This window comes from Lutjanus erythropterus, chromosome 23, assembly GCF_056507025.1.
Source record: "Lutjanus erythropterus isolate fLutEry1 chromosome 23, fLutEry1.hap2, whole genome shotgun sequence".
Taxonomy (NCBI): Eukaryota; Metazoa; Chordata; class Actinopteri; order Lutjaniformes; family Lutjanidae; genus Lutjanus; species Lutjanus erythropterus.
This window is the reverse complement of record NC_139339.1, coordinates 11825429-11849940: the sequence shown is the minus strand read 5'-3', so window position 1 is coordinate 11849940 and position 24512 is coordinate 11825429. Positions and strand designations below refer to the sequence as shown.

The following is a 24512-nucleotide window of genomic DNA, read 5'->3' as shown; positions in this document are numbered from 1 at the left end:
GTCAGATAAACATGTACAAAGTCAGCTTGAGACAGACTTCTCAGTTTACTCTGGGAGTTTAACCATTAACTAAGGAGGGCGGGGCTTATTGAAGAAACAATCTGTCAACAAATAGTTTCATTTTCAGTTTTCATACTCATTAAATCTATTGATAGATAGTCTGTTCATGGAGATAAAATACTTGTGTTGTACTTTGCAAAGCACTTTTTTGACCATGTGTTTTTGGCAAAAAGAAAGAAAAAAATACTCAAACAGTGATTGAAACTAAATGTTAATAAAACAATCAAACATTATAAAGTGTTGAGTGTGTACAACTGCCTGGAAACTACATTTGAAACTTAAAACATACCCAGCAGCTGCCTGTTTGACTTCTTTGGAACAAAAATAAAATAAAATAGAATAAAAGCTGTGGATGAACGAACAGAGGTTTAAAAGTCACAGGCCTAAATGTTAGAAAGCGGCATTAAATGCAGATAAATTAGCTGGATACACAGAAACACTTCAAACAGCTAACGGTAGTTTAACTTTACTCTCAAAGAGGCACTCAGTTCTAACTGGCTCTGGCTCATAATAAACAAATGCTGTCAAATGAGGACTGATAGAGAAGTGGCCATTAATCTTTAGTTTGTGTAGTTTGCATTGGTAGGTGTGGCTTAGAGTAGCTGTGGCCGCATACAGTACTGCCTGCACAGTATTTTCAGTATCAGTACAGTATCAGCTGCAGTCTGTGACAGCGTGTCTCAATAAACAAAGAAGATATGAAAAATATCTTTTTAAAGAAAGTATACAAGCAATATGTTTTTGCTCTTTTATTGTCTGTTGTCTCAGACATCCACTCTCACAAGACTTCACTTCAATAGTGCACATTTTCTGATGATTGATCTTACTCTTGTCTAATCACATAAAGATATGAGGAAATCTGAAGTCGGCAAAACATGTGCAGGGATGCAAATCTGTTGTACTGCAGCAAATCTGTGTTCCCCCAAAGGGAAAATGTGGCACTTTTCTCTGTGATTGATGCATTCTCCACCTCGACCTCCTCTTGTTTGCAAAATGTAAACTGTCACCTAACGTTCCCCTTCGAAGATCTACAGTGGCCATGACACCAGCCCATGGCTGGTTTGTCCATTCTGGTGTCTCCCCTGCAGAGACATGGTGGTTTAACATGGAGGACTCAGTGGAAGAGAACCAACACCCTCTGTGGATATAAATGGCTCAATCTACGGTAACGAAAGCAAAACAATTCTTATTTTCAGGTGATTATACACGAATGAAAACATACTTCTGAATTTTATATTCCGTTTCTGCTACATTCTGCCAAAAGATTCATGTAAATCTTACCCACTGAACCTTTTATCAGTTGTATATTTTGCTATAATAAAAAAAAACACTCACACAATGTTGATTATTTAATTATAAGAAAATGTTTTCAAAACACAAATGCAAATGAATATTAACGACATAAATTATAGTAAAAATTATATGACAATTTTTAACGAAAGCAACAACAACAGCAAGAAAACACATGACAACGACAATGCTGATAAAACAATAAATATATTAACACACAAAACACTTATTTTGGCAGCAGTTTCAGTTTTTTTTTGTAGACAGACTGCTGAACTCACCTGCATGTCTGACCAGCAGATCACCACAAAACATCTTTTAAATAACAGAAACTTTATTACTCTGAACAGTCACTACGCTGAGACAACATCTGCTCAGTTTTTACAGTACATCTATAAATGCAAAATCAGTCACTTGAACTGCAGCACCTTTGTTTGTCCATCACTTTCCACCTGAGTGGAAAGCAGTTGCCATGCAGCTTGATAGTTGCCAGGGTAACGACCAGACCATGCTGTCACAAGTCTGTGAGGCAGACGCTGGAGGACGTCTCCACGTAGACGCACGGCCGATACCCCGAGTGGGACCGGCCGCCTCGCAGGTCGATCACGTGGCTCCGGCTCCTCTCGGGATCGGCCGTCTGGAGTCGAACTGTGCCGAGCACCGAGTCCCACAGCAGACCTCGGCTCCACACCTGCACACAGCGAGACGCAGACGAGGACTGAGCGTGTGTGTGTGTGCGTATAGTGAGAGTGTGTGTGAGAGTGTATATGCATATGAGTGTGTCAGACCTCAACAGAGATGTGTGTGTCGGGGTATCTCCTGTAGAAGATGGTTCTGAGGTTGAACTCAGGGTTTCCATCCGCCTTGAAAACTCGTGTCCTGATGGTGTCGTTCTCACAGCGCACAATGGCGTAAACATCTGGAGCTGGAGAATTTATTTGGTAAGGAAGCTACATATGTGTTTCCTCAGGTGTGTTTTTCTTTCTTCTTCAAACTGTAAAATCAGAGGAGACGTGGTGTTGTGCTGTAAGTCACCTGTCTGTTTGGGAGAGCTGAGTCCTGACGCCCTGCGGAGGTGGACTGTGGTCACCACAGAGGGTTGAGGTAGAAAACACTGGAAGACGGAGGGAGACGGCAAATCCTCCCTCAGTTCCCTACACAGACAAAGAAAGAAAAAAACTAAATAAATCACCTGAACTTTGGCATGCAGGCTGAGGAATAGATCAGTAAGATTGCAGAATAAAAAACATGATTTTATGAGGCACAAAAACATGATTTAGGAAAATAAACAAAAGTGGAGCAAATGAACCCTTTATTATTATTATTAGGTTTTTCTTGTGTATTTTTTCCTCATTTATGTGTTATTTATTATCTTTCCTAGCATTTTTGTTAATTGTTCTCTCAGTAAAATATACACATATTGCAAGAGTATATAACACTACAAACACTAACAAACCTAATGAATCAGTTTCCACTTGGTCATTTTAATAGAAAGCTCATAAACACAAGATATCAGACACATCATCACAGAACTATACATGCAGTTTGATTGAAAACTGAGCGCAGAATTTTGACAAGGATCTCACATTATGTTGAGCTCATATTTTTACAAATTTTATGAGCGCCACACCTGAGTCTGACGTGGGAATGGGAGAAGAGTCGTAGTAGGAAGCGTCCTGTGGCGCCTGGCAGGAAGGTGGTCGGCAGCACGACATATCGACCTGGAGCCAGAGTTCCCCTCAGGGTCACGCTGCGGGAGTCCATGTAGACGGAGCTGGCCGCCTGCTCCACCACGCACTGCACCCGGCTGCAGCGGTTCACCTCCACCTGCAGGGCCCCAGCAAGGCAGGGAGGAAGGAAATTAAGTTGCTGTGCAAAATGGAAAGGTGTGTGTTCACATTTTGGTCCATGAACTCCTCACCTTCAGCACCTCAAAACCGATTGGCAGGTTTTCTCCGCCTCCATCTTTCCTCCGTATCCTCCTGTCCTCCTGCTGCAGACAGATCAGCACCTCCTCCTCTTTGCCTCTCAACTCAAACATGAACTATGAAGAAAAGAAAGAAAAATGGTCAAAGTTCTCGCACTCATCAAAATATTTAAGACTTTCCGCCTCAGTGTTACCTGTGGATTGTGCAGGAAAGTGTCTCTGTGATTGATGCATCCTCCACATCGACTCCTCTTATCCATGTGAGCCTCCCATCCTCCCTCCTCTCCACCTTCATCTTCCTGTGTCTTTTTTTTCACAGCCTTATCTCGCTTGCACCTTCCTCCCTCTTGACTCTCCCCGAGTCTGGCCTCCTTCCGGTTTCCTCTCTGCTTGGTCCCTCCAGGTTTGGCATTGTTCCTCCCCAGGCTCAGCGTGTGGTTGCTGTGGAGGACGGTGGGTGGAGGCGTTCCCGGGGAAGCGGGAGCCGGAGCCCACTCCCCGTAGCGGTGCACCTCCCTCCAGTGAGAGCTCGGCCACAGCAGAGCCCTCTCCACCAGCCAGCACACCACCACGTCTGTGAAGTAGTGACAGAAATCCTCGAAATCCATCCTGAGGAAACAAGTTAGCATCAGAATAACCAATGAGATATATGCATATAAATCATGCTACTTTAATTTATTATTCTATGAGGACAACAGGGAAAGTAGCAACTTTATTGGAAGGTATTGAAATTCCAAATTCTCCTGATGTCTGTCAGTCATAAAAAAGAAATATTCTTGTAATAATGATTTAATATCTCAAATTAACAATTTAGTATCACACAATAATGATTTAGGACCACAAAACAATGACTTAATATCTAAAAATAATGACTTAGTACCACAAAATAATCTGACAGTTTCTCAAAATAACTAAATTATCTCAGAGTAATGGCTTAGTATCTCAGAACAAGTAGTTAATTAGCATTTCAAAATAATATACATAATATCTCAACTTAATTATCCAAAAAATAATGAGTTAGTATCTAACAATGTTTGAGTATGTAATAAAAGTAATAAAAGTAGAGTAATAACTTTATCAAAATAATGAGTTGGTACCATTATTTTGAGAATGTTTCTCATTATAATTCCTTTTTTTCATCACTTTGGCAGAAATAGGCTTCCATATGAAGAATAATTTGGACCCAAACAAGTAATAAAAAATGAAAATCTACCAGAACTCCCCAACATCTCGTACAACCAGACCCATCTTCTCCCTCTCTGCACGGCTCATCTGCTGCCACTGCCGCGACCTACAGGGGGCGTGAACGCACAATAATGTCAAAAGCAGCAGGGAAAAAAAACACAGTGCTGCAAGGTTCAACACACTGGAAATGACATATGAAAAATACAAGTAGTGTTTTAACTTCTGGAAACATTTATGGGTCCATTTTGACCATTTTCAGAGTTTCTCAGACTCTCATAATGTAAATGGCAGATGTCGCCTCGTAAAACAATTCCAAAACTATTGTGAAATGTCAGAAATTGTCCAGAAAAAGTTGCAGTGGCACTATAAAATGTTGTAAAACACACTGACACTGTTAAATGTCAGCAGAGGCTTTATTCCCACAGCTCCAGCAAAATCTATGATGTACTCAGCAGTCAAACATGTGGCAGATGAAGCCAGTTACAGAGTTCAGAGTACCCTCACCCCTGACTCCAGGCACCCGTCCAGTCTGTGGTCCCCCACGGGTTCCTCATGCGCACCATGAAGAGTCGGGACATCTCGCCCGTCTGCAGCAGCCTCACCTTCCTCACCGCTGTGATCCCATAGGCGTGTCCTCGCACCAGACCACAGTCCATCACTGACTCCACTGTCTCCCCCTCTGCTGGCTGAGAAATGTCACATATACTGAAACTGAATGCATTAACACCAACAAAGACTAATTTAATCTACAAGTAAGATTAGTTCAAATCAGAGTTCAGCAAAACTAAGTTTAAAATGAAAATCCAAATTTAAAATTTAGCAGAGCTCTGCTGCAGAATTAAAATCTCTTGTTTAGTAAATCCAAGTTTATTGATTTGATTTATTGAGTTAAACCAAACCTTAGGTTTAATTAATATGGAGTTTATTATTAAAATTAAAATTATTTTTTTAAAAAGTAAGCAAATTCAAGTGCTGATGGGACCCAGTAAGTATAAAAGAGGAGAGGAAACTTCTGACATGACATTGTTTGCTATCTCGCTAAAATTTAACAAAACATTGCTTTGTTTGCTAGCTAATATTGGCTAATAGGTTAACAAAATGTTACATTGTCTGCAAGCTAAATTTAGCTAAAAAAATTACAAAATGTTACACTGTTTGCTAGCTATCATTAGCTAGAAAGCTTTTAAAAAATATTGCACTGTTTGCTAGCTAATGTTAGCTAATGAGTTAGACTGTTTGCTTGCTAACTAAAAAGTTAGTTAGCCTAGTTAGCATGGTCTCATGGCTCAGCAGAGATGCTCTAATGTCCTCCTTAAGAAAAACTTGTTGGCCACATACTGTAGAGCAACTTGATTAAAACATGATTTAATTAGGTTTAAAAAAAAAAAAAGAATCCTTGCTGGTGCAACCCAGCCATTATACATGTCTTTTTATTTAAGATAACTCAGGGATACTGGGTCCTACCCGTATGGAGCAGGTGATGAGGGCTTTGCGTTCGTGGGCCTTGGCCAGCGTCTGGAAGAACACCCTCCTCTGGTCGCTGTGCAGGCTGAGGGCCTCACGATCCAGGCTGAGGGGCTCCGAAACCCCACCAGTGAAGTCGATCAGTGCCTCCGTGGTGTTTCCTCCCTCCAGGGCCTCATAGCAGCCGTTTAGCCTAGAGAGAAATCAGATAGACCGACTAAGTGATTAACGGCTGTGCTCCTCTTCTCCCTTTTCCATCTGTGTTTGTTTTTCAAGAGCAACAAGAGATAAAATAACATTTGACTGTTTGCTGCTTAGTGCATGTCTAATTAAACTGCATCTATTTTCAGTAGTGGTAGTATATGTGGTTATGTTGTTATTAGCAGTTTCTCAGATGTTAGATGGCAGATAGTTACAGTATGGTTATTTTAGGAAAAGACTGGTCATAGTAAATAAAGTAGGGTAAGACAACTAAAACTTCTGCTTCACGTTTCACACCCATGCACAATCCCAACGTCCACACTTTGCTTTCTGCCTGATTACTCAGGATGCATTACTTCCTGAGTTGGCACAGGACATAAATTGCGAGGTCTAGAAGAAGACCTCGGTCCTGCAGAGCCCTTACTTGGCGTAGGCCTTCTCCAACAGGGCGCTCCAAAACTCTCGTGGTGTGGCTGAGCGGCAGAAGAGCAGCACTCCATCGGCGCTGACAGGCAGTCGGTCGTCCACAACTACATCCATCCAACGGCCGAGTCTCCAGAACCGGAAATGGAAGATTCCCGCGTACAGGTCGGGATGCTTTGGATTCCACTCCTGGTCCACATGGTCGGGGATCACCTGGGAGAAGGTGAACGGATGAAGAGATGAGGGAATGAAAAGAGCACAAAAAGAAGAAGGCAACAAAGAAAGGATGACAGGCGGCAAAGAGAAAAGGTACAAAGGAACACAAATACACCACCTTCTTCCACAGAGATGGCTCAGATGCTAAGCAGGAAATTGCAGCCACCATCCAGCAGTTACCCAGACTGCCTTGGTGCAAGTCACGAGTGCTGATGCCATCAACAAACAGACGGGGATCCTTACATATCTCCTGGAGAAAGATCAGACAGAAAACAGAGACTACATTAACTGACTTCATGGCCACTCGGGGGCAGCAACAGCTGCTTATTTACACATTGGAAGCAACATTCGCATTTTCATCTTCACACTTCAGCTCTATTTTGCTCTATTTTGCTATTTCAAAGATCGTATCTTTTTTACAAACAGACATTCAATATGACTGTCTTACACATGAGTGAAACAAACAAGTGAACACAAGGTCCAGCTTATGTTATGAAGCATAAGTCTAATTTCCTAAACTAATTTTCAAATAGCAATCACATTAAATGAGATTGCTATTTTCCAGATCCTTTACAACTGACTAAAATTCCCCCATACCAATCAGCCCGTCTAATTGACCCCTCAAGTCCCGCCCCTTTTTGCTCTGTACTCCAATAATAGTTGAGCTTGCATTTTGCTAACATTAGCTAGAATGTCAAATCAAAAATCATAAATAAACACTTATTACTATACTGGACTGCAGTTGAGATCTGAGGAAGATTAGATGTTAGATTAGTGTTTGCAGCAGTCAGTATCATCACAGAGTTTTATGAGTCCTGTGAGCTGATTCAGTCAGAGTGTCAGAGCACTGCTGAGGAGACAGATCCTGTCTGTGTGGACCTGTTGATCTCAGTTTGGACAGGGTCACGTAACAGTAGAAGTGCTGCTGGACACCCACCCACACACACACACACATGCACGAAGGGAAAACACCCACCCGGTGGTCATAACCTCTGAGTGTAACTCTAGACAAGATGTGAACCTTCCTTGAGATGATATCAAGTTTATAACACGTATGAGGCCACACAGTGAAGTGGACAGTAAAGTGGACGTTATTGACTGAGTGGATGTAGTTTCTGTGTGTGTGTGTGTGTCAGCAGAGAGAGGCGACAGATGTCACTCTATCATGCGACTCCCCGTTGATACACGCTTAAAATACCTGAGTGGGGCATTAGGAACACAATACCGTTAACCCTTTCTGTTCAGCCCTGAATCAGCGGATTAATCAGGCAGCAGGGTTTCACATTAACAGCTCTGAAGGTGTTCGACCCACATACTGAGAGAACTTTATGAACTACCGATCAAACTACACACACATTTCTGACTTTTTAACTGATTTTATTCAGTACAGTAGTAGTAGATTAAGTGGTGAATTCAGGGGATCTGCAGGTCTCGAAGAGTCTTAAAAAGCACTGAAATAAGTTTCCCACAAAATAAGTGGAAAGTGTTAAACAATTATAATATTTCTTTTCACCTGCTGTAGACAGTAACATTATTTCTAACTTATTTTAACTTAAGTCATTTTAACAGATTCATTTACTAAAAGTTGTTGTTATGAACAGCTAAGAAGTCCTGACGTGTACTTAGGCATGACTGTCCCAGCTTTCCATCATTCTCTGACTGATATCTCCATGAAAAAGATATTAAATTTCATTAAACATGGCATTAAACAGGTCTCAAAAGTCTTTAATTTCTAAGATTTATTTTGGTTTCAGCTTTTGGGAAAACAATTTGGTGGTTTTGATTTGACATCTCTAATTTTATACAAGTTTGTGTGTAATCTTTGACAGAAAAGACGCCTCCAAACCTGAGAAAAATGACCAGAAGACATTTGAAAAACAGCTGCCATCTAATATGACAAAAAGTACTTATTTTTATTATTTTGTAGTCTCTATTATGCATTTCTACTAAAATAAAACTTATTTTCTTGACTTAACATCGTTATAACTTGTGTTTTAATTGTTCAATCCATCCATGTCCCGTTAATTAATTAATTTTCTTGGAATTGATGTTATGAACAGCTGGGAAACACTGACAAAAATGTGATATACATTAATTTGTTTAATAAATAACTGTCGGCTTTGTTGAACTGACTGGTTTTCCATGGCTGATTGATGGCTATGACTGTGAATAAGGTCAAATTTGAACATTTGGAAAACAACTGTATTTCCAGTCTCTCTCCAGTCATTTACTTGTTTTTGAATTTGCCAATAAATATATTCTTGACTTTTTATTGTGGTATTATTGTACCTTGAGTTTTTGATATTGCTACATCCCTAATTTCAATTAAATACTTTTAAAAACTTTTATTGTTGATTGTCTCGTAACACTTTTTGTTTATTTGTGCACAATCTTTATCCTAACACGTCCTTTCACTGTTAAAGATATATTTCTTTGGCATAGATACTGGACAATAAATAATTTGACCTTGACTTTAACCTCCTCTTTCATCACAGCCATTAAAAGACACATGGTTTTCAGTAACCACAATAAACACCTCTACTTATATGCAGCTACACCCAACTCAACACCGTCTAAAAACACCTGGACTATTTAAATTGACTGCTGCTTTTTCTAAACTGTATACACACACACACAAACAGCAATAGAGCGGTCCATCAGCAGCACGCGCCACTCGCTCCCTGAGGGCTCAGCTTTCAGTGCCTGACGCCTCTCCTATAATAGAAAGTGCTTTAATTAACCCAATCTGATGGAAATGAAACATGCTGACCGGGCCACTCCTTTTAGATGTGTGAGGAGAGGAGATATATTTGTAAAATAACTCTTTGTTGTTGTGTGAACTGGTTTGAACCAATAAAATCTATTTATTGTTGCTCACCCTCGGCCTCTTCCAGGTCACGCCGGGCGGCGGCTCTCTCTTGTAGAAGAGGGACTGGGCGGCGGCGGGGAACAGGGGGTCCTTGAAGAGCGCGCCTCGACGCAGGCAGGACCGTCTGAGCTTGTGAAAACTCTGACCCTGGAAACTGTGCACTCGCTCGGGCATCGCGGCTGCAGAGGAGATGCTTCAGAGGAGAAGAGAAGAATTAATTAACAGTTCATATGGAAGTGGCCAAACTCTAAAATATATATTAAAGTTATTTCAAGTTATAACAGCAATGTTCCAAAATCTGACAGTGGAATTACAGTTGAGATTAACAAGTGGACAAAACAACGTCTGTGAGCTGTAATAAGAAAATTTTAGGTTGCATCTCCTCTGACAAATACTCAAATATCTTTCACAGTTGCTCTGCTAACCTTCGGAGGAACCCAGGAACATTATTTTGACTTTTATTATCACTTCTAGCTAAAATGGGTTTGTGTTTTTGCTCACAATAAACATGAAAAGTATTTACCCACGAGTGCAGATCTTTTATCTGTTTTTGGAACATTATTTTACCCCTCCAAAAAAGTCCCTGTTTTGGGGGGTAGAACTTTCCAAAGGCACAGGAACTTTGGTGGTGGGGCTTGTGGCACAGAAAATTTCTGATTGGTCAAGTACGCAACATTTCATTTAAATCACCATCATCGCAGTCGTGTAGTTAAAATTACGTGTAAAAACAGCCATCGTTTTTTCACACATCAGTAGGCTAATTTACCTCATCTCCAGGGGACAACAATAGGCTTTTGGTTCCTTGAAAAGTAGTTCCTGGGACTAAAGATTCCAGGTACTCTGGGTGGAAACGCAGCTTTAGAGACACAAAGGCAACTGTTGCACTATGGTTAACACTGCAGGCTACAAAACTCACATACAGAACCCTTCAAATCTAATTCAAGTGCCCATTGTCGAAATTTAAAAAGTGAACATTAACAGTGACCAATTTCACATCAGTGAAAGTGTTTTTAAAAAGTCACAACTCTACACCCATACTGTACATGGGCTTGCTCAGTCGCACACCCTGAGACATCTAAACCTGTGATCCAGGAACACACACACAACTCCTATTTTATGTTCTGTGCCTGTTTATCCCTCTTATATCTGATATTTGATATTTTACGTATTCATACAGATCATCTTTAATACTGAATAGCCGACATTTATTAGATACCACGGCACATTAATTTTGCTTTTGTGTACAACAGCATCTGTGGACATCTTAAAGATTACATGGTGCCTGGCAGGGTCAGTGTGTGTGTGTGTGTGTGTGTGTGTGTGTGTGTGTGTTGGGTGGATAGTGTGAGGACAGCAGTAAGGTAATAGTACCGTTTTAGTCATCAGTGATATGAACTGCTGGGGTCAGCTGAGTGTGTGTGCATGTGAGCATCAACTGCTGTGTGCGTGTGTGAGGCAAGAGTATGCCAGGTGCAGTGTGTGTGTGTGTGTGTGTGTGTGTGTGTGTGTGTGTGTGTGTGTGTGTGTGTGTTCACGGCAGGGTCAGTTCAGGGCCTCGCTGTGCAGAGAGGAAAAGCAGAGATGAAACCTTGCAGGTGCTGCGGTTTGCAGATGCCACGCGAGTCAGTGTCATCAATTATCAGAGAGGTTTTGTCTTTCTTGTATCAAATTTACGCTCACAGACATTTGAACAGGAAGAAAACGCTCATTCATAATCAACGGTTAATGAACAAATAAAAAATTATGACTTTTGTTGAATGGAACAACCAAAATGAGACTCAAAATTATTATTTGATCAAATCTGTCAGTTCATGTGATCACCTAAAACCAAACAGACCACCAATTATGAATAACTCACATCTGAGTCATATATTAATTGACATTTCTGCTGTATTTGGATGTAACTGTCCAGAAATGTCTTTGGTGGGATGTTTTTCTATTTGTTATTTTAATTTGGTTCAGTTTCAGCAAACTTTCAGAATTACACGATGTTGCAGAGAGTCTAATGATATTTAATGATAATTAAAATTTGAAACGAGCGTCTAGAATTTTATCATGAAACCTGCGATCATTTCATCCCTACTGCAATGTAAAGGTTGTTTGAAGTGTCCGAAACAGATAGCAAAGTTACCTATTTGCAATTATTCCTCATGCGAAGAGAAGCCAAATTGCATTTCTCCAACATTTCAAATTTAATTGCTCATCTTTTTATATCACATCATTCTGTTTACTGTGTGATGATTCAGCTTTGATGTGTCCGTCTTTGTCATTATGCTGCGAGGCAAATTTGCATGGAGGACAATAAAGACTGAACTGAACAACTAAAACATGTACAAACAATCTTCACAGTCTTGAAGCACTGGACATTCACAGCTATAATTAGAGACATTTTCTTATAAAATATAAGCTTTAATACTCGAGCATGTACAAACACGTCTGATCTAAACATCCTCTGACAGCAGCAGATAATATTAGACACTTAGATAAATGATTGTCCAGAGTCAGTCTGTGTATTAAAAGAGCATCAGTCATCAGTTTGAGATCTGAATGCTGCCACACTTTCATCACAGATCAAATCATTGGTGAAATAGTTGTTATAGCAAATGTTTTATTTTATTTGAAACAACTAAATGTGTTTTGATCCTGTGTAAATGTCAAATCAAAAGATTTCCAGATTTCCTAACAGCTTTTCCTCAGCACACTAAATATAGACATTAGTGAGTATAAAGTGTAATTCTTTTACCTTAAAGTAAGACTTGAAGTTTATCCACTTGTGTCCTTAAGATGAATCTATTCAGTGAGCTCAGGCAGTGGATCCAGCACCATGAGTCCTCCTTTGGTCATTCAGGGAGTCCAGCAAATCTTTCAGATCAATCATTCATGCTCTGATGCAACAAACATCCGGCATTTGTCTCTCGTTCTTATTTGTCCCCGTCACGGTCAGCTGATAAAAGCCGACTGACACTTTCTTCTTCTGTCCCCTGAGTGAGTCAGGAGAAGCGTTTGATTCATCTTCAGCAGCTACTTAACTCAGAGATTTGTGTTTCGCTGGACCTGGAGGAAAAAATGACATTACATCGGACAAATGTAAGATAATAAAATTCAAGAAAGAAAACCGATCCTGGAGGCTGAAAGTGCAGCTTCATCAGAGGGATGACACCATCTCTTATGACTATCCTGTGTGTGTGTGTGTGTGTGTGTGTGTGTGTGTGTGTGTGTGTATACGTAACAGGCTCTAGTGTTGATGCAGAGCGTGTGTGTCCATGTGCATACAGGCGTGACACACAGAGCCGGGTGTCACTCCAGGAGTGTAACTTTATCTGCCTCCTCACAGACAATAGACAGACAGTCACCTCGCCAAGTGACATAACACACAACTGTATCAGAGGAAGACGCACACATGTCAAATGCTACAATTACTCTTGAGTTTCAGACACTTAAGATGCTCTGACGCTGCCTGTGTGCAAACTGCTGCTGCAGGAGAACATAAACAAACCTGTTTTCTTGTGTGTGTGTGTGTGTGTGTGTGTGTGTGTGTTTCTGTGTGTGTCTCACTTGCTCTGGTGCTCCTCTGTGTTCTCCTCCTCCCTCCTCGTGTCCCTCTCTCCTCTGTCCTCATACTAACATAGCCAAAACACGGTGTCCTCTCTTCTCGTTTTCTGTCTTATCTTTTTGGTGTCCTCTCCTTTTGCCCTCTTCTCCTCTCTATCGTCTCCTCTGCAGACTCCTGGAGTATCTGTTGCTGTCGACTGTGTTGCCCCTGACACCTGAGAAACCAAGAGGCAAGCAAGCGCCTTCTATTTTAACCACCTCACTGCCAAATATCAAGATAATTATCCCCCCTTCCTTATGATCTATCTAAATGCTGATAAACTAGCAAGGCAAAAATAATAATACAACAGCTACTAGAATTAATATTAAGACACTGATAAAATAATGAGTATTTTTTCAATTAGATTGTTTTTAGTAGCACATCCAGGGACAAAAAGACAAATTTAACATCATGGAAAGCTGTTGATATGACAACATGTGAATAAAAGTAAAAGGCACAATCAAAACCTTATAGTAAAATTGATTTGCTTTTTATTGGATGGCCTTGAAAATTGGGTTGGAATCAGAAAGGCAATTTTAACCGTGTTTTATCTTATCTGTCAGAAATTAAGCATTAAGATGTGCAAAACCCTTCTCCAACTAAATGAAAATCAGTTGTGGAATTTAATATATTTCTATTTATGAAGTCAAAAAAATTGCCACCATCAGTTTAGTCTCTTTCAAATAACATCCCATATAAAATATGATGGAGAGTTTATGTTTAAATGTATTAATAGTAATATAATTACCCGTTTTTTTAAACATCCATTGCATTCCACCGGCACATGAATTACAACCCTGGAGTCAGGACCCCCTGGCTGTAAGGTAACTGTTAACAAATATCCCAAAATATGGACTATATATAGTTTTTTGCTTGCTTTTATTCAAAACAAACAAACAAAACATTACTTTTGCATACCATTCTTTATATCCCAATAAAGCCACTCTCTGTCCGTTACCTCTGTGTAACAGGAAACATCTTGGATGACAAGATAATTTAATTTTCAAATATTTTGCCAAACAAACTGAGAATATCTGCTGTGGGCTGTATATGCTTCATTTAAAAGATCATTATCCCTGTGGGCTACATATTAGATATTTAGTCATTGTTGGCCAAGTTTTTTATAATTATTACATTTTAATGTTGAATATATTAGTGTGTACATTAGTGATACATGCATTTCTACAGTACAGAAATATTATATATGTAGAAAACAAATAATTCGGTTTCATATTAACATATTTTACTGCATAAGTTTACATAATATATTAGCTAAAAAGTTATATATTCGAAATAAATCCATATAGGCGATGTAAACATGTAGGCTCTGTTGTCTTTATACGTTCATACATGACCATACCCAAGAATTAATCTGAAGCCAGTAAATTTGTCTATTTGTGCGTGTTTATGCAACACTACTCAAAAATATAATAAATATACTCGAAAATAAAAAAATATATTAATAGTGAAAGGATACTCACAGGCACAGGTGTAAGGTAAGGTGAGGAAAATATGTAGAAATGTTTTTAAAATGCATTTTAAACAAGGTAACGGTAAATTATTGAGTAACTCTTCTTATGAAGTGCTAATAAGTTCGACGTTTTCTTCTATCGACAATCTTCCCTGAAATCCAACCACCGGAAATCTACTAGTCTTGTCTGGTCGAACGCGTGACGCATGCGCAGTTGCACTTTGCTGTTAGAAATGCCGATGTGGCTGCTGTGATATTAAACTTTTATTTTTTTCTGTAAGTTTAACGACAAACTGTTACAATGAAGCTTTTGGCACTGGTTTTATTTTGTGTCTTTAGTTTTGTTACAGCGGACGAAGACGAGAGGCTGCCGAATAAATGTGAAGGTAGGACGAAGAAGTGACATTAGCGAGCTGTTTGTGTGACTTTATAACAGCTGTATGGCGCGTGTTTATATGCTGTTGTGCGCTCGAGTGTCTGCCTGAGCTGCTGACATGTTAGTGACATAAATACAGATTAGTTTTTAACAAGGTTTTTCTGTCTGTCAGTGTGTAAGTTCCTGACCGTAGAGCTGCAGGAAGCTCTGGAGAAAACTGGTCGCTCCAAAGAAGTGCTGGAGGTTGGAGAAGTGCTCGACACAGGCAAGAGGAAGAGAAAGATCAAATACAACACCTCGTAAGTTCACTGTCTGTGAGGGAATATCACTTCACTATGAAGAGAAGAGAGCTGGATGAGCTCTCTGAAATGATAATCATCATCATCAGCTTCATCCTCTGTATAGCACTTTTCTGAAAGTTTACAAGTTACAGTGCTTTACATGCATTAAATCCACCCCCAGCCTCAAAAATACAGCAATTATAATAAAAGATAAAAGGTAATTACTGAGGTAAACAGGTATAACTAATACACACCAATAAACAGAGACAGTATTAAGAATATACCTTAACTTTACGTAGAAGTCTGTGCAAATTTTGTACAAAGTTTGCAAAAAGTTATGAACAATGGGGGTAAAGGGTACTACAAACAGGATGCAGTAAACATGCAGTAAATGCAGTGCTCAGTGATTCTAGTCAGTAATTTATATAAAGCCCATCTAGTGTGTTTTTAGAAAGGATTTCAAGATATTGTTTCTTATTTTCTGTGGCAGGCCGTTCCAAAGTAACATCACTGCCTCTGTTTTGTCAATTTTGGCAAAAAGAAAAAGTTGATTAGCATTCCTCATGATTAGAAACCTGAGCTCTATGTTTAATCTCTAAAAAAGTCAAGTTTATAGCCCCAACGTTGTCATCACTGAGATGAAGTCGAAGCAACATTGCAAAGATTTTTTTTATGGTTATTTTGTGTTTTTAAATTGCTATTTCTCAATTTTTAAGTCCTTAGAGTCTTGAGTACTTATATTATGTTTGTTGTTTTTAAAATGTGTGTCAAGATGGACACCTTGTCTTCTGAACCAAATGCTCTGCTTACAGGGAAACTCGACTGACTGAGGCAGTAGACAACATATGTGATCGCATCCTGCAGTATAATGTCCATGCAGAAAGACCTGGCAGCCTCCGATACGCCAAGGTGAAGTTAATCTGTTTTTTGAAGGTCCCATCTGCATTACACTGCAATGCAATGGCTTAATGCTCAAAGGTGGCACGTTTCCCATCTAGTGCATACAGTATGTTTCACATTAAAAGACTTGTATCCCCTTAAAATCTTGCTAATATTTTTTCTTTTGTCATGTGCAGACATGTCAGTTTTTTTGTAGCATACTGACATCTTGTTGGTTTGCGTATTGCAGGGCGCCAGTCAGACCATGACGACTCTTAAGAATCTGGTCGGCAAAGGGGTTAAAGTGGACTTGGGTCTGCCGTATGAGCTGTGGGACGAACCCTCTGTAGAGGTGACGGACATGAAAAAACAGGTAAGAGAATATGTGTGTGCTGTAAATGTTGAAACACAATCGAACCTTTCAGTGTTTTAATTGAAAAGGTTGCATGCTAATTTATTCATGTACATGTTGTCAGGTGCATCAGCTCTGTAGCAGTGAAGGTGCAGAAGTTTGTACACAACTTGTTTATTTTACAACCCTCAGTATAACCTAAACTAATAATTTATTATAAGTTATAAATTAGTTAAAACACATGAGGGATTTTTTTATTTGTGCTACTAACATTCTGTAGTCAACAGATGCTAGAAACCAGAAAAACCTTGTTATCACTACATAACATTAGAAGCATACATAGTGACGTCCCTACTTTTGACCACATGAATGTGTGTGTGTTGTTCAGTGTGAGACGATGCTGGAGGAGTATGAGGAGGTTGTGGAGGACTGGTACTTCCATCATCAGGATCAGAGGCTGGAGAGGTTCCTCTGTCAGAACCACGTCCTCAAGGCATCGGAGCAAGGTAGACGTCCCAAAAAAATATGATGCAGATGAGTTCTTGACATAAGAAATCAATAAACAAATAAAAATAGAATGAGAGCACAATCCCACAATTTAAAGTAATAAATGGTCATACTAAAGTCTTTTAAAAGGGCAGTAGATAAAAGTTTTATCAACAAATTCACATGTGCATATAAACTCACTGAAATCTAAACATCAAAGTTCATCTCATTCTTCTCTCTGCAGAAAATAAACCATGTAGCTCACCTCCTTAAACATGTGCGTGTGTTTTCTCTCCCTACTTCAGAATGTATAAAGGAGGTGTGGAAAGGAGACATGGGGACAAAAGGAGGGGCCAAAGAGGCAGAAAGTGACAAGACAGAAGAGGAGGGAGCCAAAGAGGAGGAGGAGGGGAAGACACATGACGCTGGAGAACTATGAGGAAAAACTAGTGAAGAGAAAACTACAGAGTTCTTAGCTTTTGGTGGGAAAACTGCAAAGAAATGATGTATTGTGACAGTTTTAGCTTTTGGCTACATGTCACATACGGTGACTCTATCTCTGGTGCCAAATCTTTACTTTACTTTATGCTGGGAGTTATCATAGTGTGAAATGATGCTTTACAAACTTTAGCACTATAAATTTCTCCTGTTATTTTTATATGAATGTCAGTCTTTTGAGAACTTTTTAAACACTCAGCTATTTGGATTACGGTTTGAAGTCTCTTACATGAATATTAGAGACCTTTTAAGTGTGATTTTATGTGTAAACTGTTACCTCTCTCCTTACTCCAACATTATGGTACATAACAGTATTTTTTACCCAAGTTTGCAGCCTTTAAATGCAATATGTACAGTTTTTTCATTGTGAATAAAATCCTTTTTATAACACTTTTGGATGCTTTTTGAATGATTGAATGAATTGAAGCCAGTCATCATGTTGCAGTTCGCTCATTAAGGATTATTAGTCTCAGGTGTGCTCCTGTTCACAGCCACATGAAGAAACATCAATGCAACACCATGAAGACTCTTATTCCTCTCTATTTTACAGTTTCTCTTTATATTCTGTCCGAATTAGAGACAATTCGATGCTACACGTATCTAACCAAACCTCTTTTTCTGTCTTTCTCTGAACTGGCCGCTCTCGAAGGGAAATTTTTGAATCAGACAGACAAACCGAACTCTCGCCCTGATGATCACGGGGTGAAGATGTTTGAGGTGAAATGTCACGAGGACAGCATCGAGGTTGTGATGAAAGCTCATCTGTTTAACCCCGGCTGGCTTGTGGAGCCCAAACACTTGAGACTTGGACCTGTCAGTGCTGCCAAACAACATCACTGCACAGCCGGAGTGTCTGAAGGCGGAGAGTTCATCATCAGAGCTCCTCTGACTGACTGTGGGACTGAAGTGATGGTCAGTGAGGCTCTTAATAATCAAAATATAATGTCTGTACAGTAAACTAATGTTGCTGCTTAATGCTGCCATCTAGTGGTTTCATTTTGATAATGCTGTTATGTGTAGTTTACCCAGAGTGCTTTGCTGTACAGCAACCTGCTGCTCTACTCTCCTCCTCCATCATCACCTGGAGATATTGTGCCAATAAGAGCTGCTGTTCCAGTCCAGTGTCAATATAGAAGGTACATTTACTCTCAGAGCATCTCTAGAGCTTAATATATGTTGCTGATGCTGAGGGTAATGGGTAGAACAGCAGGCAAACTTTAAATTTTCAAAACCAAAGGTACAAGTTTTTTGTATTTTTTGGAGATAGAAGAGAGAGAACACTGAATATACTGTATAAAACAAAGAAATAAGTGTAAAACTTTAATTTTCAGCCTTAAAAGATAGATTCCCATATTTTTAATCTATTATAAAACAAAACTCAGATGACTCTTTGAACATTGAAATAGTTTCCTCATATCTGTATTTACGACAAAAGAAATACCCTCTTAAAGTGATTTTAATATAAGTGATGGGTCCAAGATCACAGGACATTACAATCCTGTAAAGGTCCAGTGTTTCCGATTTACAGGGATTTATCAGCAGAATATGAAGGACGGGGTTTAATTGGTGTATAATCATCTGAAAAATAAGAATTGCTGTGTTTTCATCACCTCAGAATGAGCTGTTTTATGGCACAGGTCCTCCTCCATGATTTTACAGTAAACCAGAACAGACAAACCAGCTCCAGAATGAGCCTTTTGTATTTTGCACAGGTGTCACGGCCACTGTATGTCCCACACACTCGGAAGGGGACTGTGAGACAAGGTGTTTACAATCTGCAAGGTGTTAACTGCTGCATATTAGACCTTTAAAGTAATGGAGCAAAGTAACCACACTTTGCAGAATTTCTACTATACATTACTACTTTTCTTCCTGTTTCTCACTAGTTTCTGGAATGGAAATACTGACTCATGTGATTATGTTGCCTGTTTGAAATCCCTCCACCTTTCAGGAGGTACGCAGTGAGCAGCAGAGCCCTGAAACCAACCTGGACTCCCCTGATCTCCACCCAGTCAACACATCTCAACCTGGACTTCCAGCTCCGGCTCATGACAGGTGAGTTTCATACATATAAAATAAAAGAATGTGGCAGGTGTTAATAAGCAAGCAGTATAGCCATAAGATTACTGATTAGTCATGAATCTAACCAAACTAAAAAACATTTCTTACCCATAATATCCAAATGCAAGACCTCATTCCTTTTATTTACAGCTCTGCCTCAAAAAAGCAAATTTAACAGACTAAATTTAAGTTAAAAGAGATGAATTTCTTAATGCATTTTGCCAAAAATAATTGCAACATTTCCCCGAATGACCCATTAAACTTAATAAATATTTGTATGCTGTGTTTCATCACCCTTCAGATGACTGGAGCAGTGACAGAAAGTCATCTGTTTACTTCCTGGGTGAAACGGTCAACATTGAGGCCTCTGTGGATCATCGTCATCGTCCTCTTCGTCTGTATATAAACAGCTGTGTGGCGACTCTGACCCATGATGTCAATTCTTACCCCAGATACCCCTTCATAGACCACCAGGGGTGAGCCCTCACATTTTTAACGTCTACAGTGGTTCCTCTAATTAATTTTAAAAATCAAAATTACTGACTTTGAACTCATTTTAGTGGCCCCCATTGCCGGTTTAAATCCTTCCACTTTAAGTATCCTGTTATTATAAAAATGCGTCCAGATTACTGATGTAAGAAGTTAGATCTGATAAGGATGTGTCTGTTCTTGCCAGATGTTTTGCAGACTCCCAGCTGCCTGGCTCCAGTTCCTGTTTCCTGCCCAGAGTGCAGGATCAGCTCCTCCAGATTCAGCTCCAACCTTTCCTCTTCCACCAGGACCACAGACACACTGTCAGTTCTCATTTCACATGTTTCAATGCATAAAATTATATCAGCAGTCTAAAGAAAACCGCCTCAGCGTGTGTTTAACTGTCTCCTGTAGATTTATGTAACATGCTACCTGGAAGCAGAGCCCATCTCAAACAAGGATCCAGTGAGAAGAGCTTGTTCTTTTATCAATGGAAGGTCGGTTTCATCATAACTTCTGCTTTATCTTCTCTTCTTTTTTCTGTGCAACAATACACATAATAAACTTTGTATTTAGTCACAAAAACATGTGACACAAATATCTTTTATCCATCATCAGGTGGAGGTCAGTGGATGGTGATGACCGTGTCTGTGAGAGCTGCAGCAGCAGCAGCGTCAAGTCCAACCACAAGAGGGCAGTGAGGAGCAAAACAAAGCAAAGACAAACTGGTGCTTCATCTAATACAATCTGTACTAGTCAAGCTTTGTTTAGTACTGAATACTGTGTGTGTGTGTGTGTGTGTGTACATAAATTAAGTATAAAATTAACTCAGATTTTCTGTCCTTCCAGAGCTGCACAAAGAAACCAGGTTGGGTCCAATCATATTTCTCCCCTGAAAGCTGACTGCAGAGGGAAAAAACATCTGTACTTCAGTGATTGAGTTTAATAAAAATGTGTTTAAGCTTCTGTGACCTGTAAGAAAAATGTCATGTAGTCTCACATCTTTTGTTTTTATGTGCAGATTACAATAATGAATTTCATTTATACATTCAGCATTTTTCAACAGTTATAAAGTGTTTTATGAGCTTGAACCAGGATTAAAACTTTTAAGGTCTGCAATGAGGCAAATAAAATCAAAATATTAAAAATATATGTACAAAAAAAATTAAGTAACACACTCAAACAAAAATTTAAATGCAACACTTTTTTGCTCCCATTTTAATAAGTTTTCTTCTTTTCACACACAAAGTTTATTTCCTTCTAATTATTAAAGTTAGTCAGCACTTCTACTTTTTCAAACAGCATGATTATTGCACAGGTGTCTGTTGTCATTTTTGACAATTTTGGGAACAAAAAATTGAGAGAAATAAATAATTTTTCCGCATAGAAAAAGTCTGAGATCTTTTACTTCAACCCATGAAAAATGGGAGAAAAACTGAAGTGTTGTGTTTTATTTTTGTTGATCTTAAAACAGATTTTTTTTTTGGAAATAAAACTGCGTGCCAGCACTATAGACCATGGAGAAGAGACACAGGACACAGACTCTGTGTAAAGTTTTGAATCTGATGATGCTCTGAGCCAAAACACGTAAGTTTGATTCCTTATGCTCCAGATGTTTCTGGAACTTTGACCTTTTATGTTGTATTTGCAGACTAAACTTGCAAGTGCACCTGAAGCATCAATGTGTTTTCTACATTGTATATACAGTATAGTGAGACTCAACTGAATGTTAGAACATGTGCACAATCAGATCTGTATCTAATAATCAATATATGAATATTTTCCAGGTGTAATTGTAACTGATAAATCACCAAAAGTGAAACTCCTGTTTTGGAGGCGTTCTTGTGCGTTTTTGAGCCTGTTTTCTCAGATGGTTAATGTGGGTTCCTGGATATAAAAAAAAGGGACGTGAACAACAAATGCTCTTTGTCTGCAGACTAATTGATGTGTCATAGAAGCTTTCATCTTTGCTGGATGCATTTTAGCCTCGCTTTGTTTTTGTAGTCACAACCTGGCTGGTGAGATCAGTCAAACGGGATGAATTTGTAACCACTAAGTCAATTATTTCTTCCATTTGTGGTTTATTTTCCAACCTTGCATGATCAAACTTTAACTATCAACATCTGTCATCACTGCTTTTTTGAAACGTATTACATGCAAATTCTTTTGATGCTAAAACACATATTTTTATCCTGTTACTCAGGCAGGTCATTGAGTGTTGACAGTGGTGATTTTAGCCTTGTGGAAGCTTCTCTTTGTACAAGGTTTCGTTTCCTGTTATTGGACAAGCTGCATTCCCTCCAATTTGTTTCTCACTGAACTGTAAAACCAAAGGATCTAGGAATGTTTTTGCATTCAGATAACTAAGTAAGAACGAAAAGTAAAGTAGTGCTTTGATTGTTGTGCAATCACTTAGTTTGTGAAGTTGGATAACAGGAAAAAGCTTACATGTTATGTGCACAGAGGTGCTGTTGCTCTTAGCTAACAAAAGTTTTAGACCCTTTGAGGCTGGGTCGCACCAACAAGGATCAAGTTTTAAAGCCTGAATGCTGAACCTACACTTGAGGAGGTTTAACTTTTAAAATAGCTGCCTAAACCTAGTGCTAAACTCGAATAATCTTATTTAAATTGATGCAACTCTTCTGTTTTTCTAGCCTGCTACAAGTTATTTGTCATCTACTTGTTCCCCTCTGAGGAAAAGGTGTTGTTATTTTATCTTAAGCAGAAGATAAACCCCTTTTTGGACATTTTACTTTAAGTGCAGCAGGTTAACTTGCGGTTTACTGTTGAGTTTTCCTTCACCGCAGAACAACAATCTGCTCCTCATCCAGCACCTGTCAACGCTCAGAGACACAAAGTGAGGGAAAGCTGGAAAAACAAAAACACTGCATTTAGATTCATGGCAACCAGGATAATTTTCCACTCTGCTTTTTTGCCAACCACGTTTCAGAGCCAAAGCCTTCAGTCAAAGTTAGTGTCTCTCTTGTTGCATTAAAACAAAAACAAATCATCATAGTTACCAGCCAGCAAATACTTTGTCCCGCCCTATTTTGTGCTAAATTTCCGTGTCAAGAGGTGATCATCTGAAGTTGATAATGAGAAGCCTGTTGCAAGGTCCAGGACAGTTCATGTCCAAAGTCTGTCCATCATTTCCTTCCTCTCCATATTGCTGTATACACTGGAGAAGGTCAGAGGGGAGGGAACATAATCTCCTTGAAGATCTACTGAGACGAAGGGGGCGGTCCTGTCAGTTTCAGGGACAGGACATGTGAGACACCTCTCCAAGTTAATAGAGGATCCTCTTACAACCTCTGAACTTTGATGTCCTGAAGTAAAATCATTACAGTAATTTATTTATCCTAATTGTTAAAGCTGTAGTACAACAACAATGTAACAGAGGAGAATATACTTTTACATAAAAAAATATATATTTGAATATAATGTAAGAAACCATTTTTGTTCTTCTGCATCCTGTGATGATGATACTGAATTAGCTTTTTACCCATAATTATAAAAGTTAAGATTTAGATTTAGAATTATGGCAAAAAAACAATGGTTTGGTTTAGGAAAACATTGTGGTTTGGGTTCAAATTACTTGTCATGGTTTCAATAATAGGAACTTGGTTAAAGATAGGGAACAGTGACTGTCTGTCGGTTGGAAACCAGAAAGAAACTGCCGTCTCCTGTGTTTGGTGCTGCCATCAAATGAGCTTGTGGTTATGACACGGGAAGTTGCACACACGATACCCTGTGCTTGAAACATAAGAATACAGCTGCTAGCTAACAGCAACATGGACACCAAAACTGTCAGCATTTAGTAGCCACTGAGGCTAATAATTTATCAAGGCGAGATGATGCAGGAAATGCAACGGCATAATGAAAAGATCAGGCCGTTGGGAGGATCAGCATTTTCCTCAGGCGTTCAAATGGGGTCTTCACATGAACAGGCAGCAAAAGTCCCATCAAACCACCTCGCCGACTTAGCTTTACTCCATATTACTACTTTGTAATCCTTTCCATCACTGTTAGCTTTACAGATGCAAACTCAGCTGTATCTGCACATGTATTTACAACGGTGTCATCAACAAATATTCAAAATTCTTCCCTGTGACCAGCGAAATATGTGAAATATAATATATAGATCTGTGTACATGTACGCAAATTGTTGATAGTGATCTTTTCCTTAAACCTAACAACGTATTTATATCCCTTTATGTTTAAACTGTAACCAGATGTTGCATATTCATTATGGCTAACTTGGCTGTATAATGAGAACTTAAAGATCTCTGTCCATATACTCAAATCAAACCTTATCCTCAGTTTTATTGAGATAAAAATAAGATTCCGTTCTTGAATAACTTTCATTCTCAAGGCTTTATAAATCAACGTCTCTGCATCCCGTCTGTATTTCAC

The 24512-nt window shown here is 39.2% G+C and overlaps 3 protein-coding genes across 3 annotated transcripts in view; 2 read left to right on the top strand and 1 right to left on the bottom strand.

Moving 5' to 3' along the window:
• Positions 1-1422: 1422 nt before the first annotated feature.
• On the bottom strand, positions 1423-13370 carry LOC146305688 (calpain-5). The gene is made up of 14 exons (XM_084711885.1): positions 13188-13370; positions 12376-12686; positions 9642-9825; positions 6882-7013; positions 6549-6760; positions 5924-6116; positions 4964-5145; positions 4488-4565; positions 3469-3883; positions 3269-3391; positions 2978-3174; positions 2383-2501; positions 2136-2272; positions 1423-2038 (listed from the first exon to the last, which is right to left on the bottom strand). The coding sequence occupies exons 3-14, from the start codon at positions 9804-9806 to the stop codon at positions 1862-1864; spliced, it is 2130 nt and encodes a 709-aa protein (XP_084568011.1). The 5' UTR covers positions 9807-9825; positions 12376-12686; positions 13188-13370; the 3' UTR covers positions 1423-1861.
• A 1514-nt stretch (positions 13371-14884) lies between these two features.
• cnpy4 (canopy FGF signaling regulator 4) lies at positions 14885-17730 on the top strand. The gene is made up of 6 exons (XM_084711966.1): positions 14885-15081; positions 15244-15370; positions 16165-16261; positions 16482-16604; positions 16972-17089; positions 17375-17730. The coding sequence occupies exons 1-6, from the start codon at positions 14997-14999 to the stop codon at positions 17506-17508; spliced, it is 684 nt and encodes a 227-aa protein (XP_084568092.1). The 5' UTR covers positions 14885-14996; the 3' UTR covers positions 17509-17730.
• A 25-nt stretch (positions 17731-17755) lies between these two features.
• The window catches only part of LOC146305686 (zona pellucida sperm-binding protein 3-like), a 9970-nt gene continuing 3213 nt past the window's right edge, over positions 17756-24512 (top strand). The window contains exons 1-7 of the mRNA XM_084713126.1: positions 17756-18479; positions 18588-18703; positions 19519-19622; positions 19930-20104; positions 20305-20422; positions 20514-20596; positions 20718-20827. Coding sequence (XP_084569252.1) covers positions 18063-18479; positions 18588-18703; positions 19519-19622; positions 19930-20104; positions 20305-20422; positions 20514-20596; positions 20718-20827 — 1123 coding nt within the window. The 5' untranslated portion in view covers positions 17756-18062. The remainder of the gene's footprint in view (positions 18480-18587; positions 18704-19518; positions 19623-19929; positions 20105-20304; positions 20423-20513; positions 20597-20717; positions 20828-24512) is intronic.